This window comes from Sciurus vulgaris (assembly GCF_902686455.1).
Source record: "Sciurus vulgaris genome assembly, chromosome: 8".
Taxonomy (NCBI): domain Eukaryota; kingdom Metazoa; phylum Chordata; class Mammalia; order Rodentia; family Sciuridae; genus Sciurus; species Sciurus vulgaris.
In genome coordinates this window covers 152,490,146-152,507,652 of record NC_136468.1, presented here as the reverse complement: position 1 = coordinate 152,507,652, position 17,507 = coordinate 152,490,146, and the positions used below count along the sequence as shown (strand labels likewise).

Here is a 17,507-nt window from a genome sequence, read left to right as displayed (position 1 = left end):
TACCTTATCTATTTATTCGCTTTTTAATTTATTTTGTGGCACTGGGGGTTGAGCCAGGGGTGCTCTGCCACTGAGCCACATCCCCAGTCCTTTTTATTCTTTAATTTGAGACAGGGTCTCGCTAATTTGTCCAGACTGGCCTGGAACTTGTGTTCCTCCTACCTCAGCCCTCGCCTCCAAGTAGCTAGGACTATAGGCACGTGCCACCGCACCTGGCTTGGACGATGCCTTTGAAAACACAATGATTTTCATAAATTCTGACCAAATAATCCTACTATTTGTATGAGAAAGAATATTCAAATTTGGGCTGGGGTGTAGCTCAGTACTAGAGCACATGCTTAGTATACAAGGCCCTGGTTCAATCCTCAGCACCAAATCTAAAACCAAAACAAGGTATTCAAACCACATATACAAAAATCTTCCTTGCGATTATGTAAAAAATTGCAAATTCATTGGTTCTAACAACTATTCAGAAAAATCCATAAACATTTTTAATGTGATGTGTGACAGTTCAATACCCCCAAAGCCATTCCCCATCTTGTTTCCATGCCAACAGCCCCTGGATTATAACGATTAGCAACATGCCCAGTCACGAGACGAATCCTGCTGGTCTGAGGTCACACCAGTCCTGTCCTGGTGGGAGCGTCTGAGAAGACTTTGCCTTTGGTGGCCCAACCCTGGACTTTGAATCAAGTCGGTTACAAACTGAAGGCATGCATGGTTCTGGGATGGGGAGAGAGCAGCTCTTCAGTAGCTTCTGGAACCAGGAGCACCAGCGGCAGTCTGGAAATGGCCCCCATGTGTTCAGAGGGAGTGAATTGGGACTAAGTTTTAAGTTATGAATGTATTCCCAGTTTCATGTTAAGACAAAGTTTATTTGATCCTGGAACTACAGGGACTCAGAATACGAAAATCTCAGGTGACAAGAATTCCTGTGTGTCCCTCTTAGCATCCTTCCTCAGTCTGTCCTGGTGAGACAGATCAGCAACAGGAGGCTAGGACCACCTGAACAGCAGGCTGTCTTCAGACCGTAGGTCCTCGCATCCTCACTGGCTGGCAGCTGCAGCCTGGAGGTAAGGCTCCCTGGAGTGGTGACCATCCACCACAGGCCACGGCCATAGCTCCTCCCGGCGAGTGTCACGTGATCTTTGTAATTTCTGCTTTCACTTTCCTTCTCCAGTTCTCTTTGGTTAACCCTATTTTCCCCTTAGACTCTGTCCCTATATGTCCACTTCCAACATCACCAATCAATATTCCCAAGCTCCAAATTAGAGCAAAACACAAATTCTCGAAGGTGGGAGTGCACACACCTGGCTTTGCATCATGTCTGAAAACACAAGCAGACCCTGGAGGCTGGTGTGTATTGGCCTCTCTGCATCTTGTACCATGTCCAACACCAGGTGCAAGCTGAGGGTATCGTGGCACACACACACGATTCTTGGAATTCCCATCTATTTGCTGAAGGGGGGCACAGCTTCAGAAGTTAAGACTAGAGCCTTGGCAGGCCGAGTAGTGGAAAACATGGTGGGCAGAAGCCCTGGGAGACAACGTTCCCTTTAAGAGTCAAGCCATGAGGGCCACCCGGGGGAGAGGAACAGACACACCCCTGGCCAGAATCACGTATGTGCCAGGCTGATTTATGATCCCTGCACACTAAGGATCTTTGGTCCATCTCGTGAGAGGATGTTGGGACCTTCACCAGCTCCTCCACGCTGCGTAAGGTGGGACTGCCAGCTTCAACCACCTAAACTTCTAGTACATAAAGTATATGGCTGCTTTCACTTTGGGAAAAAAATGTTCAGATGCATCAGTGGTGGGGAAAAAGCAAGAGCCAGGCCGGCTGGCCCGCATGCAAGACCCTCCTCCTGAGGTCTGGGATCCCATCTTTACTGCCCAGGACCAGCTTGCAGGCTGGCGGCTTGCTCTGTGCACTGACAGAGCAGGCAGCCCCTCCACCCTCATCAGCTCAGGTCAGCAGCACCCTCCTGTGACTAGGTGGTGCTCAGGGAGTCCTTCTATTCCAGCAGAGTAGGGCTGCTGTCACTGGCCCCAAGGCACCCACTCCCACTGCCTTCTAGGCGCCAAACTGCTAAACCGACTTCAAAAAGCAGCACAGCAGCCTGTGGGCCTCCTTCCCAGGCCTCTGAGACTGACTGGATTCCAGGGATACTCCCAAGTGCCAGTCTCTGCCTTTCCACAGGGATGAATCTCAGGTGACCTGCAGGATTCATAAAGCAGTCACCACTGTTTCTCCCAATATCCCAGCACTGCTCAGGACACGGGAAGGAAATATCCACATCCCCAAAGCACAGCTTCTGGCATGTTCCACTTCTTCAAGGCAGGGATTGAGCCTGGTTAACCTAAGGCTCCCATCCTGGGCCCTGTGGCTACACCTGAGGAGCCACGGAGGGGAGGGACTCCTACAGAGGACCATCCCAATCCTGGGAGTCCCGCCTGGCAAGACTACCCACCCTTTCCTGGCTCCACTAGAGGAAGCAAGCTGGATCAAACGAACCGGAATGTGAACGACAAACCCTGAAGTACCACCACAACTTCAGGACAGCCCGACTTGAGTGGTACCACGCAGGTCTTCCGTCCCTCTCCACTAGCCCGTCCCTAAGCCCAGTTCTCTTCCTCCCCAGGTTCCCATCAGTGAACACTAGGGGTGTGAGCAGAGAAGAGGCCGTGGCCCTCGTGGGACTGAGACTGGAAGGGCGATAGCACAGCTCCAAGCCACCACGCTGGCTGGAGCTACCAGGGACAGATCCAGCGTTGTCTATGGGGGACACGACCGCGAACATGAAGACTGCACTTTGGTGGTGGAGTGCTGGACGTGCAGGCTGTGCTTCAGTGTTCAGAAAAGCAGCACACACGAGGCCACCACCTGAGGCCAGGAGCCAGAGCCCACTCGCAAGGCGTCAGGCCACGCCACGCAGATTCGCGCTCTCCGTGTTCATCTACCCCAAGGCGTTTTCAGTGGAACTGGTCTTAAACTCAGTCCTCCTGCCTCAGCCCATCACTGGAGTTGTAGGTGTGGAAGTTTAAGTGGCTGGGCTTACTGCGCCACCTTGACCACCTGAAGGGTGAAAGGTGCTGTTGCCACCAGCGCCTGACGCTTGTTCATCTGAAACTGGTCTAATGGGCAGGATGACCGCAGCTCAGGCAGAGGCAGTCCACACACACACGGACGGCCCCCTCCACACACACACTGGCAACTCACCGACCTCAGCCCTCCACTGGCCCACAGTAACTGCTGTCCTTGATCTGATTTCACCAAAAAGAACCCAGAAGTTGTTCCTCAGTGGCACGTCAGCAGCCAGAAAACCAATCTTTACAACTGTGATTTATTTTGGGAAAAATTTGCTCTTTCCTGGACATTTCATGATTTAGAAAACCCAAAGTTCACTCTGGTTTGAAATCAACTTTTTCAAAACACATTTTAATAGAGAAAAATGCCCCATATTTTTGCCTGTATAGACACGATACTTTTCAAGTTACTTTGTGCTAATAAAACTTTCTAGTAGTAACTGCAATATAAAGCTGCCAAGACTTTCCCATTAAGTGTTGACTTCTTAAAAACATGGGAGAATCTTTCCTGTTTGCATACACAGGACAGAATTGTACCCCACAAACATGAGACAATCTGCTATGCAGCACACTTTTCACATAACCAAGATCTATACTCACTATTCCTACAGCAAATACTAGAAATGACAGAAAATCCAGGCAAAGTGATATATTTTGCAACAATTTTCTTCCAATGAATGACTTAGAAGTCCTCTCCCATCACAAATTGAACAGGTAAGCATGTCCAAATTTTAACCATTACATCATAAGACTCAGAATGTCACAGGTACTCGCATTTTATAAGTTACAAACACTGTCATTCCAATAATGGGAAAAACTTCATCTCACAGGCTGCTGATACCTGGTTCTGAACACAGCACAGCATACACAGCAAACTGGATCTTTAAATCAATCTGTTGATGAAAGCTTATATAGTAACTGTTAAGTCTTCTCACCCTAGTTCATTAAAAAGCGATCTTTCCTACCTTCTTTCAAGGTAGGATAGTGTCTAAATATAATCAGACATTTAATAACTTTGCAAATTGGACTAGAATCAACAGCTCTTAATGAGAGTCCTAAATGCTATAGCAGTTTTGATGGATCAAACGCCTTAGGCAAGACAGACCTAATTCATTTCTTCCCCAATTCGTTTGTAGACATGGGATCCATGCAAGTAGGGTAAAGGCTTTTATCTGGTAAGGCTTCACATCATATGTGCATTGTGGCAGCGTTCTAGGCTACTGTTTTACTTATACTACCTGCACACACTCTGGGGTGATGGACACCAAAAGCTCTAGGGTCCTTCTCTTTAACCCTTCTTTAAAAGTTTGGGAGTATGGGAAAGTAGCAGGTAAACATGGAACATCTTCCTGGAGTACTGATTCAAGACATTTAACACTGAAAAAAGGCAATGTGAAACTCACGTTTCCTACAGAACCTCAAGTGGCTCACTGACTGCAGCTTCCTTCAACTTCTGAATGCCCATACTAAAAGGGGGTCCATCACCTTTGCCATAATGTAAAAGTAACCACCACCTTTTAAAATGTCCATCATCTTTATGCTGAGTCTCCCAAGTTCTTCCTCAGGTGACATCACCTAGCCAGGATGAAGGTGGGGCAGACATTATTCAAGCCCAACTGTACCATCTACATTTACACCTCTCAACTCCTAACCAGTCACATCCAGTTTGTGTGACATGACTCAAATATGCATAAAAGCAGACACAAGGATTCTCAAGTGAAGTCACACAGCAATGACAGTTTAAGAACTAAGATGGCACAAGCTGCCCTACTCTATTGGTTTTGAGTGCTTATAAACAAGGGAGGAGTTCACTTGCTTAGATATTTGAAATACAAGTTTATTCTGGTGCTAAAGGAATGACAGTAACAAGTTCACCACTCAATATTGTGATGTGACTGTAGCAGTCATATTTGAAACTCAAAAAGGAAACAACTGCGTTCCAAACAGCTAAATATGCAGGTCCAAAAAATGAAGGTATTTTTTTAACTGCCACATTCGCTCCGAAGCCCATTCATCTCCTTCAGCATTCCACAAATGAAGCACATGTCTGCTTAGCTAGATTTTAGTAAAGTGGCACACACGCGGCACCGCTGACGTCACAGGACAGTTGCCTATAAAACTAGACTTCTGACGCCGGGCTCCAGCTTCATCTTCTCACAGGTCATCATCCTCGTCTGGTAGAGCAGTTGTCTGAGCAACCTAGAGAAGAGATGGAGAAATCAAAATATTCTAGATCAAAACCAGCAGGAGCCAATGCCAAATCTAAGCATGAGCCACAACAAGAACATGGTACCTCTAAATCATGCTCATACTGGGCTGCCAAAGCAGGGTCCATGACAACCTCTGGTGGGGCAAGAGCAGGCATGGCAACAAACTCCAAGTTAGGGTCTCCAATGAGCTTTCTAGCGAGCCAGAGGAAGGGCTTCTCAAAGTTGTAATTACTTTTGGCCGAGATGTCATAGTACTGTTTAAAACAAAGGTGAAATTCATTTTTAAGAAATCCGCACTCAACAAGGCTCATTCATTCTTTCACCCCATAGTAATACAGAGATCAAGTCCATGGGCACAACCTTCCCAAGTTGTAGTCCTGTAATTTGGTTTTAGTATACCTGGAGATTCTTCTTTCGGTGGAAGACAATAGATTTTGCCTTCACTTTCCTGTCCTTAATGTCCACTTTGTTGCCACACAGCACGATGGGGATGTTTTCACACACTCGTACCAGATCTCTGTGCCAGTTAGGCACGTTCTTGTAAGTGACTCTTGATGTCACGTCAAACATTATAATGGCACACTGGGCTGAAAAAACATGGACAGCAATTAACACGGTCCTAGTAAACCACATGAGTAAAGGATGCTAAGGACCACAGGACTAGGTTGTCCCTGTACACTCGATTTAAAGACCCCTTCCAGCGCTAACAATGTTAACCGTTAAGGCACAATACTGATCAAATACTACATAAGAAAGGGTGGAAGACCAGCTTATTCTAAGAAATCACTCTCCCATTCCCCCCCCAATACTCCATCACAAATACTGCCTCATCCCCAAAACATATCAAAAGCAACTAGTGCCCCATCAGCACCCAGAGAATCTGCCTCTCTTATGCTGAAAATAAGCCCTAGAAATATGCTCTCAAAGGTCCTTAAGGGGCCAGATGAATCAAGAACATTATGCTTCTGTTTTAAAAATCTCAGGTCAGGTCTGCATACTGACTGCAGGGACGGCTACTGCACTCAACGCAGCAACAAAGTGCAGGGCATGCACAGCCAGACGCTTTGGTTCCCAGGGAGCGTGCTCGCTCTCCGCCAGGACCACTTTTTACCGGATGTTAACAGTAACGGTCCGTCGCCTTTCCCATTTTTAAACCGACCACCTCGAAATCACACGCAAAACCTGGTGCGACCGCAGCCAGCGGCCGGCCTTGCACACTCGGCTAAGGCGGAGGCCGGCTCCTGCGCTCTGGGGTCAGGGAGGGAGCCGCGCGGGCGCAGGGCCGCCGCGGGCCCCGCACGCCGCCCGCCGCCCCGCGCGAGCATGACACAGCACGCGCCGGCGCAGTGCGCGCCCCGCACGCGGCGCGGCCCACCTTGGATGTAGTAGCCGTCCCGCAGGCCGCCGAACTTCTCCTGGCCCGCCGTGTCCCAGACGTTGAACTTGATGGGCCCTCTGTTGGTGTGGAACACGAGCGGGTGGACCTCCACGCCCAGGGTGGCTGCAAGGCAGGGCGGTCAGCGCGCGCTCGGGGCCCGCGCCCCGCTCCCCGCGCGCGGCACCTACCTACGTACTTCTTCTCGAACTCGCCGGTCAGGTGGCGCTTCACGAACGTCGTCTTCCCGGTGCCGCCGTCGCCCACCAGCACGAGCTGCGGAGACACGCGCGTGAGCCCCGCCCCGCCCCCCGAGCCCGGGCGCCGCGGGGCTCGGCCGGCCGGTACGCACCTTGAACTGCACCTGCGGCTCCCCCTGCGCGGCCATCGCGGCGATCCTGCGGACAGCGGCACGTGGCCTTACAAAGGCGGCGGCGGCCGCGGCGGGCCCGGGCCCCGCGCAGGCCCGGCCCGCCGCCCCGCCGCGCCCCCCGCCCGCCGCCGCCGCGGCCCGGCCCGCCCGGCCCGCAGCCCGCCGCCCCGCGCCCGGCCCCGCCGCTACCTTCCAGAAGCGTCTCCGCGCCCGTCCGACTGAGGCTGGAAAGATGGCGGAAGCGCGATTCAAATGCCGGAGACGCAGCCGACGCCGAGCGGGGGGCGGGGCCTCGCGGGGCGGGGCAACGGCGCCGCGCCCAATCACGCGGCCCGCGCGCGCGCACGCACGCACGCACGCACGCGTCGCCGGGCTACAGTGGTCGCCGCCGCCCGCTTGCGCCCAGGCGGCTGCGGGTCACGTGGAGGGGCTGAGCGGGCACGCACGCGCACGCGAGGCCGCGCGCGCCGGCTTGGAGGGCGGGCTCCCGGCACGCATGCGCCGACGGCGGGTGGCGCGCCCTGCTTCCGCCGGTCACGCGGGCGGCGGCCCGGCTGCGCGGGAAAGGCGGGTGGGCGGGTGCCGCAGAGCCCGGGCCTTTCCTGTGCGGGCCGCGCCGTGCCGCGTTCCCGGACGCGAGGGACATGCAGGCGGGACCGGGGTGGTGGAGTGAATGCTTAGACCTTGCTCGCGGCCTCCCGGGCTGTGCCCGCGCCCTGGGCGGAGGCGGCCTGCTGCGACCGGCGGGCGGGCCAGCATCGTTCCGCTCCCCGGCAGGGCCCGGAGCTCTCGCTGGCCGCGGACGGAGCCCAGGGCCGCAGGCAGCGCCCGCGACCGGATGCTGCGGGCTTCCGTGGCTCCGGGAGGCCCGGACGTTGAACTCACGCGCATCCAATGCCCCGACCTTTAAAAGGCAGGCGGGCCGCCGGTTTCAGCAGGGCTAGGTAGATCCCGAAAGGGCAGGGAAGAGCGGTCAGCCGAAGAAAGGGTGCGGTGCTGGCCTGTGTACTTGAACACTACTAGGTCATCTTACAGAGAGGTTTATGATGACATTTACGTATGTAGTTTTTTTGCAAACAACTATAATTAGCTCTTGAGTTATATGTGTGTAATCTTTTCCAATTGGCTGCCAGAATATAGACCATATCCAAGAGAATGGAAAGAAATGGGATGGGATGGGGAGGGGTTAAAAAAACACTCAAGTTTACCTGCAGTTATATTTTTTGTTTTTAAAAGATAGTTGGAGCAAAAATAACATTTGCCACTGTGTACTTCTGGGTGGGAGAATACCTGTGGCATCCTGCCACACAAGTCATGGAAAATAGGTCAAGCCAGGAGCTCTAGTACCCATTCTGCTACATCTGCTCCCAGGTGGCTGCTTTGTCAGCTGTGCGTGTTCCCTTACTGGCCAAGCAGAATTCCTAAAGGTAGTCATTTAAGAGGTACGGAGAAATGGGAAAGCATAATGAAACAGGCAGAGGAAATGTTTTCCTTGCCAGCGCCATCCAGGCGTCTATGAGCTTGGACATTCACGACTTTGCAGTTTACAAAGATCCTCGCCTTTGCCATCCAAAGTGGGTTGCAAATCTATGTTTAACCTGGAGTTTAAAAGAATTGCAGCCACTTAGTTTGTGCAGGACCCTTAGTCCAATCCCCAGCACCAAAACAAAAGCAAACCTCCCCAAGCCAGAGAAGTTAGTGCAGACTTGAGAAGAGGTGCAAAAGTAATAGAAGGAATTTTAGCTCACCCTTCTGATTTCCCCAGACGTCAGCATGACTTGATGTTTTCATTTATCTTCACCATTCCCTCTCCTCTTGAAATATATGTATATGTATACACGTATATGATTTTTAAAAAATCATGATTGTGTATGCATATATATGATTTTTCCTCTGAAATATTTTGCAGTACAGAATGCCCCTCTGTATTTCTTAAAACCAAGAACATTCTGCTACATAGCCACTGTGCACTAATCAAGATTTTTTTTTTAAAGAAATCAGAAGATGAACATTGTAACTTATCTAATGGATAGACCTTACTTGCCAATTGTCTCACTTTTATCTGGTTTGGGATCCAACCCAGGCTACCTGTTTCTTTTAATTGTCAGGTCCCCTGAGTTTCTTTGCTTTCATGACCTTGACACTTTGTCAGAGTATTGGGTGGGCCCATTCTTTTCTGGAATGTCTCCACTACACCATGGACCTGGAGTGTCCCCAAAGGTCATGTGTTAGAGTTGTGGTCCTTGGTGTTACTTGAGATAGTGCAAACTTGAAGTGGGTGTTAGGTCATTGGGGGGGGGGTGCCCTTGAAGAGCCCTTTCTTCTTTTTCAGTTTTGCTTCCTAGCCATGAAGTTAGTGACTTGTTAGAAATACTTTGGCCCGGGGCATGGGGCACATGTCCGTAATCCCAGTCTCTAGGGAGGCTGAGGCAGGAGGATCTGGAGTTCAAAGCCAGCCTCAGCAAAAGTCGAGGCCATTAAGCAACTCAGTGAGACCCTGTCTCTAAAAATAGAAACCTGGGCTGGGGGTGTGGCTCAGTGGTCGAGTGCCCCTGAGTTCAATCCCCAGCACCCCCACGCCCCATCAAAATACTGAGGTGCCATAAGAAATCAATCACGTGCTCAAAAGTGGGCGGGCAAGGCATTTACTCCTGCCAGGGGGTGCACTAGAGGAACCCGACCAGTCAGCAGGCCTGGCGCGCAGTCCGCGCCTACATCCCCAACGGCAGCTCTGCCCTGCGTCCTGAATGGAGAGCACAGAGGTGCACTCCATGCCATCAGCTAATTTCAAAACTGGGGCGGGCAAGGGAATTGGATCCAGTAGGCTCTGTTCTGAGAGTGGGTCCCTGGACCTCATATTTCCTCTCACCGTGGTGTGCAACCTGTCCACAGGCCGAGCAGGGGGCCCAGCTGATCATACGCTGGAAGCCCCCAAATGGGAGCCCAAATAAACTCTCCCTTTCTGAGCCGCCCTCTGAGGCTTGTGGTCTGTGTCAACGCAAAGCCTCCATTTGGATTTTCTGACATCTGGGTGGTTAGATTTAGCTCGTGCACCTTGGTGGGGCACCACCTGATGTGGGCCCTTCTTGGCGCACCTCAGCAGGCATGGAAGTCCTTTAAAACCTACGGGCCACCCTACGTGCCTCCCGTGAGGGTGTCATAGTTTAGGTTATCTTGCTCTGGGTGACCTGGCTTGTGCTGGGCTATGCTAATCCACCGCCTGGAATCCCTCGAAGTCCACAGCCCTTCTGAATCTCACCCCCGCCAAGTCAGCTACTGCTGCTGGGCCTTTGCACCTGCTGGTCCCTGTCTAAAAACTCCTGCCCCCACCCCTGCCTGACCAGCCCCTTCCTGCCCTCTCGCTCCCTGGACAGCTCCCAGTCTGCCTCGCCCCCGGCCTTCCCCATGTCACCGCCTGTTTTATTTTCCCCACAGCACCTATCTGAAAATATTTTAATTATTTACGCGCTTGCCATTTACTTTCCCTCACTAGAATGAGTGAAGGCCTTGTCTGCCATGATACTCAAAGTACCTGGCACAGCACCTGGCACAAATATCTGCTGAATTATCTAGCACACTGCTATTAACCCTTTCTGAATACAGAAAGAGTAATCAGAACAGCACTATTTGTATTCTAATAAAAATAACGGTGACTTACCTATATAAGCTTGTTAGAATTTTAATAATGCTACTTCATGTCTAAGTCTAATCGTTAAACAAACATCTACCAAATATAGGCCCAGGCTTTTCTTTATGTAGTTCCCATAAGCCTTGTTGACTCTGCAAACCAATGAGAAAGCTATCTGTTAGCACAAAAAGACTAGGCAGAACGCAAACCTACGAGTCATCTCAGCTGTTTATTCAGAAACGGGGGGTGGAATGGTGCCGGCGAACCCAGTCCTGGTGGAAAATGAGCCACTGACCAAAGAAAGGGACCGGGTTTATATAGGTCATTTTTGAGGGGTGGTCTAGTGAGCATATCCGTTTGGGCACTCGGGAAACAGGTTTGTGAGAATTAGACAATTTGTTCTTAGTGGGCAATATTTTTACTTGGAGAAGAATGGAGGGTGTGGGGTCAGCGTTCAGTGTCTCTAACCCGTTTGAGCTGGGAGGGGGCGATGTGAGGGAAGGAGCTTCCTTTCAGAGTCCTGGAAGTGAATATGGGGGAGTAGAACGGGATGTGTGGGTGAGTCCTGAGGCCATGGTGAGCGATGTCAGCTCTCTTTGTGCTGCTCCAGGAGAGCAGGCAGTGAGCAGTGGGAGGGGGGGTGTTCTGGGTGTTTCCTGGCAGCTGTGGCTGAGTGGACCACTTTATCAAACAACTGTAAAACTAAAAACAGGAGAAGAAAAACATCATAGTCACATGTGAAGATCACTAGTCTGTTGGGTTAGGGGAGACAACTGTAGCATATAGAATGAAGACCAATTAGCTTACGGATGTTAAAGGTATAGTTCCAGCGTGGAAGGCTGACTGCTCTATCAGTGTTAAGAAAAATGATTTTAATGCATAACACAATCTAGGGCTCTATTCTAGTCAAAATCCAATCAGATTTGGGGTGTTCATGGGCTCAGTTCCTTTGGCACATAGCAAGCATGATTAATCTTGGAATCATATTTTCCTGGTGGTTTAGTTTCCAACCTGCTCGACAAATTGCATAAAATAAGGCCAGAGACACAATTAACATTATAGTAAAGGCTAGCAACCCCCCTACATGTGTAAAAAAAAGTACTTAAAAGGGTTAAGAGAAGATATCCCTTCAGCTAAACTGCTTCAGATTTCTTCATTATCAAAAGTAGGTGTTTGGGCATTAACCATAGTCAGAACCTGAGGCTGAAATTTTAATACATCCAAAGAAGCATTATGAAAAGGATCAGGTCCCATTAAATGACTGTGTACACTCTGCCAGTGAACCTCGGCATCATTGTATGGAACTCTGGTAACGTAAAAGTGAGTAATACTGTAATGGCATTGAAGTCTCATTGAAGTCTCTGAGTCCATCACAAATCCTGTACTTGCTCTCCTGGCCATCTAACAGAATCCTTCAGTTGCTGGACCTCACTTAGAATTTCCTGATCAGTGTGTACTTGAATTTGCTGGGTTTCAGTAAAATTCAGAGGTGGTTATCCCAGCCAAGATAACGGTGCCGGCCATTAGCCACCAGGTGAAATATTTAGTACTTTTACAGGGAGCCAGGTGACTATTGGCATTTATAACAATTTGCCTGGACTCTGCCATATAATCTGATTGACACATTGTTCAATATATATTTCTCATATTTAAAATAATACATGTTCTGCGAGGCATTGTATTGTGTTTGAATAGGTTCAGACAGTAAAACAGGGATTTAATACACATGATGTGAGGAAGAGCTCCTTAATCCTAGTGGATGTTCTTAGCCTATTAGGAAAGGAATAGGTTGGGGGCTCTCCTAGTCTAGTGTGTGCTGTTGTTGGAATGGGCAGGCTTTGGTCGCGGGGTTAGACGCCAGTTTGAGAAGTGAGGAGAACTAAGGCAGAGGTGGGTTTGATCTTGGCAGGCGGGGGTAAATAAGAGCCTCGCAAAGAAAGGAACTCAGAGCAGTCTGGGGGCCTCAGGGCGGCGGGGCTGACACAAGGGCACATCTCGAGTTTCATCTAAAAGAACCCTTGTTTTCTCCTGGATGCCCAGACATGGCTGTGCTTTGGTCATGACTGTTTTGCTAGGTGTTTAAGATCAAGCTGATCAAACTGATCTTGTTCCTATCTGCTGTTAAGAGTCAGCTGAATTCCCATAGGGCATAAAATCTAACAGGTGCAATGTTAAGAGTGAATTCGTTTTTAAGGAATTTTTGCCATTTCAACACATACATTAAACTTTAGTATATAATAGTACATTAATATTTGACCTTAGGGAAAAACCTTGAATAGATTTACCTGCTTGTTTCACATACATATAACCAACTTAGTTACACATAAACTGGTTGAAAATTGCCCTTTACTTACATAGAACCTCATGTTGTTCATTTCCTCAAAGACTTTCTTACCCAGAAACGTTTTTCCTCTTCCATTAAACATATTTTTTATACCTAAAACCTTCAAATTTCTTTAGTTGCTGACCCCCTTTTAAAATTTATATTCTGAAACAACTCTTAAGAAATTTCCAAATTTAGATAAATTATTCCATTTTAATAGAAGGAAATACTTTATGTTATTTAAAGTATACTAATTGAAACACAGTTGAAATTTTTGGACCCTTTGTATGTAGAACTATGTCCACTTGTTTATTGATTTATGAAAACACAAACAATGCAAGTATATCATCCCATGGAACTCAAGAAGCTAGGAGTACTTGATGTTATATTAACAATTAGCATTTTAATTTTGTAAGTTAATCAGATGTCTCCAGCAAACACATTCATGATTAATCCCATATATGTCAAATCCAGTTTGTTTATTTTACTGTAAGAATGAAGATATCAGACAAGTATATTGAATAGTATTTGCCATCTTTCCCTTGTTGAAGAAAAGTCCTAGAACCAATGGATATTAGACATTTTATAATAAACATATTAGTTTGATCACCTACAGAAGCTTGTGCTGTGAGTTAAGTAATTTTTAAAAATGTCTTTATCTTTATTTACCCAATTTAAGTTGAACCTTTTAAATCACATGAATTAAAGGTATTTGGATCCATATTTTGAATTTTAATTCACAAGTGCTCATTATCCATATGCCAATTTTGATATCATGTACATGGATGCGTGTACAGACATAGACAACACGATACACACATAACAGAAAAGCAAAGGCCTTACAGCTTTGTGTAGGTGAATCTCCATTGCAATGTTGTAGATGTTTAAAAAACTCTAGAGTTGAATAAAAATAGGACTGATCAGAAAAACATTAACCTAGGTATGTAGGATCAAGATCATGAGATCAAAAATACGGAATGTAGGAAAAAACAAGAGTCCTAGAAAAAAGGACATGGCCATTAATCATTTCACTAAAGCAGCATGAGAGAGGGAGGGAGGGAGAGACGGAGAGAGAGAGACTTAAAACCATTTTTCTGTGTTGGCGCTCAGGAGAAGTTAAAAGGGACGCTCTTTTTCTCTTCAGTCTCGGGCTGGTCCCCCTTTGGGCCTGCTTCAGCATGGCCTGGCCAGGGAGATTGCTGCCTAGGGCTTTTTAACTTTTTTCCCCAGTTGACAATTAGGTCAGGTTAGGATGCAGAGAGTAATGAAACACTGATATGCTCCTTACTGAGACATGCCACTGGCTGTTGGGTTGGTCAGAGTTAAGGGAGGATATTCACCAGATGTGCCCTTAAAAATCTCTTCAGAAGGGGATCATTTGCCTGCTGCTTGGCTGTTCACCATCCCTGTAACCTGGGGCTCCTCTGATGTGTTAGGGGACTTGGGAAACTGGCTGCACTGAGGGAAGAGGCATTTATCAATGGGGACAGTCCACCTTCCAGTGTCCCCATTGCCCACAATTGGGAAAGGGCTTGGTGGGGGCTTTGGATTTTGGCAAGCTTTTGTCCAATGTCCAGTTTGTCCACATTGGAAATAGGCCCAGGAGATGGGTCAGAGGGCGGTGAGGCCATGAGCAGCAGCGGCTTTCCTGGGTCTATGGATGGCTGAGGCTAGGGCCAACGCTCTTCTTTCTCCTGTTTGGCATTATCGTCCCTATTGCGAAAGGTCTTGAAAGCAGTATTTAGGAATTGCTTCTGGACGGCTTTGGTGCCCTTCTCTAAGTGTCTGAGGTTCTCGTGGCTGTCAGGTACAGACCTGCTGACAGTTAAAATGTAAAGAGAGACTGCCACCAGGGCTGTTGACATCCAGATTAGTATATTTAGTGACCACCTCAGTAAGTTCAGCCAAGAACATGGTGGGTTTTCATCAGGTCCCTTGGTGATTTCCTTTATCTTTTCCAGGTTTACTTGGGTGTGAGAGACTTTTGACATCCCTCGAGGAGGCAAGTGACCTTATGCCGTAATCTGATAACTCTGGGGTCTTGAGTTGGTATGTCCAATCAGGTTCAACTGAGGGAACAGCAGCATTTACTTCTGGGTGGATTTCAGTGTTGGCATCATGCAACCTGTATGATCTCTAGCAGTCTGTCAGATGTAGGCATGCTCATCATTGGTCAGGGTGGAAGTTAACATATAATATACATCTGCCCAAGTAAGATGATATACCTGTGTCAGATGGGCAAATTCCTTTCTATATTTGGCAGGGTTTTCAGAAAAAGTGCCTAATTTGTCTTCTGTTTGGGGCATACCTGTCATGAAGAAGGGCATATGAACTTGGACGTTTCCTTCAGCGCCTGCTACTTCCCTGGGGAGAGGGAACACAGACCTTGCTGGGAGCGGGTTTTTTTACCCCGTATGGGGGAGGGGATGGCAAAGGGAGGGAACATTGTGGAGTGTGTGAAGGTGAGTCTGCTGGGGGAGCTGTAGGACTCTGGGGAGGAGGACCTGATGGGGCAGCTGGGGCTTTGGGGAGGAGAGCCCTCAGGGGAGGCTGTGGGGTGCCAGGATCTGCAAGGAGGGGGCTCATCTGCTATCTCGGGGGCTGTGAATGAAGAAGGGGATTTTAAATTGGTATCTAGTAACTGCAAAGTAGTACAAGGCTGACAGGGGGGGGGGGTTGAGTGAGGAGGAAAAGGTCTAGAGGAATGGGAGTTCCAAGCACTTGCCGTTTTGGGTTAAGCATTTTTGTAAGGCTTGTAGAACCTCCTCATTGAGAGTTCCATACTTGGGCCACGTATGGTGGTTATCAAATTTGTACTGTGGCCAGATTTGAGTACTGAGCCTAATGAGGCATTTAATTTCAAGATCACTATGGGAATAAAGGGTTTTAAAATTGGTGGAGAGACAGCCCAGGGGAGTATCTCTGGGAATGGATTGGGTAGTTCCCATCTTTGGAGAGACTGGACAGAAAAGGTGACAATGGAGAGCAAAGTGTCCCCTGCACTCTTGTGTCAACCTGTGTGCCTCCTAGACTGGACTTGCCCATGAGGGACTGGGGAAACGTCTTTCCCACGATCCCAGTGGTAAGGGACTGGGTCCGAAGCCTAACAGCAGAGAAGAAATGAGTGAGGGACTGAGTCCCTGGTTAATAAATGGGGCCTTACCTCTCCGAAGGAATGGGAAGGCAGGCGGCGGATTACAAGTGAAATGGCAAGTAGGTAGGGCCGCCTGTGAGGTTTGCTGGGTGTGCAGGGGAAGGGAAGACTGGCGAGGGAGTGGAAGTAGGCTCCTTTAACACCAACAAAGGGTGTGATGTAAGTCCCTTTGCTGTTCAGGTGACATAAAGCCACAACAGTTCAGTAGGTGGTTGATGTCTGGTACCCCTGAGGGCTGCTGGAGTCAGGTCTCAGACTCAAAGCCTTCCTGCAACACCAGGGAGTCGCCCAGCCAGGGGCCTGGGGCTGAGTTCCAGCCTTCCTCCTGGGTCACGCACCAAACTCCTCCCACTCAGCAGTTGACATCTGCTCCCCTTCGCACAGCACCAGAGCTGCCCTGGTCGGCTGGACCGCTGTCTCGGGCCTCCATTAATCTCTTGTACCAAATGTCTCCCGCAGAAAGTGGACAGCAAAGGATGTGAGATGCCTACGTCCAGCAGGGTAGGGAAAGTCAATTTGGAGGTTCAGCCGAAGCTCCTGTGAGAAGTGGCTGGGGGTCCTGCCAGCTTTCAGAGAGCCTTTGGGGTGCCGGCAGATCAGAGTCTCCAGGCCTCATCAGCTGCATAACTGTGAGGGAGGGAAGGGGCCCAGGAAGTGGGGTTCCTCGCTGTTGGTGGCCCGTCAGGGAACCAAAATATTAGCACGAAAGGACCCGGCAGGACGCAAACCTCACGCGTCATCTCAGCTCCTTATTCGGGGATGAAATGGTGCCCCTGGCCCCACTCTCCTGTGGAAAAGGAGCCACTGAACAAAGAAGGGGGCTGGGTTTCCATAGGTTATTTTGAGGGGTGGTCTAGTAAGCACATCAGTCTGGGCACTCAGGAAACAGGTTTGTGAGAAGTTAAAGATCTGTTTTTATGGGCAATGTTTTTACTTGGAGAAGAATGGAGGGCCTGGGGTCAGTGTCGGTGTTGATCTCCTTCCCTTCAGGGCCCCACCGTCTGTCACTGGGAAGGATCCGTGCTTTGTTTCCTTCCTAGGGACTGTGCCGTCATGGGGAAGGGGCACTGAGAAAGCCATCGGTGTGTGGCTTTCTTCCCACTCCTTTTCTCAGACCTGTTTTGGGGTTGTTTTCCATCTCTAAGACTATCCTCCCTGCCTCTCCCTCTCCCCTTACTTCTTTATTTCTGGTAGTGCTGAGAATTAACAAGACCCTGTCTCAAAATAAAAAGGGTACATGATGTAGCCCAATGGTAGAGCGCTCCTAGGATCAATCCCTGGCACCCCCCCCCCCCCACCCACCCAAATAAAGAAGCCGAATTCCTCTGCAAGTACTGTCTTGGGTGTGCTAGGCAGG

The 17,507-nt window shown here is 49.1% G+C and overlaps 1 protein-coding gene across 1 annotated transcript; it reads right to left on the bottom strand.

Annotated features, from left to right (window-relative positions):
* Positions 1-4,903: 4,903 nt before the first annotated feature.
* RAN (RAN, member RAS oncogene family) lies at positions 4,904-7,347 on the bottom strand. The gene is made up of 7 exons (XM_079150543.1): positions 7,235-7,347; positions 7,025-7,070; positions 6,864-6,948; positions 6,673-6,798; positions 5,697-5,884; positions 5,381-5,551; positions 4,904-5,286 (listed from the first exon to the last, which is right to left on the bottom strand). The coding sequence occupies exons 2-7, from the start codon at positions 7,058-7,060 to the stop codon at positions 5,242-5,244; spliced, it is 651 nt and encodes a 216-aa protein (XP_079006669.1). The 5' UTR covers positions 7,061-7,070; positions 7,235-7,347; the 3' UTR covers positions 4,904-5,241.
* Between the last annotated feature and the right edge of the window lie 10,160 nt (positions 7,348-17,507).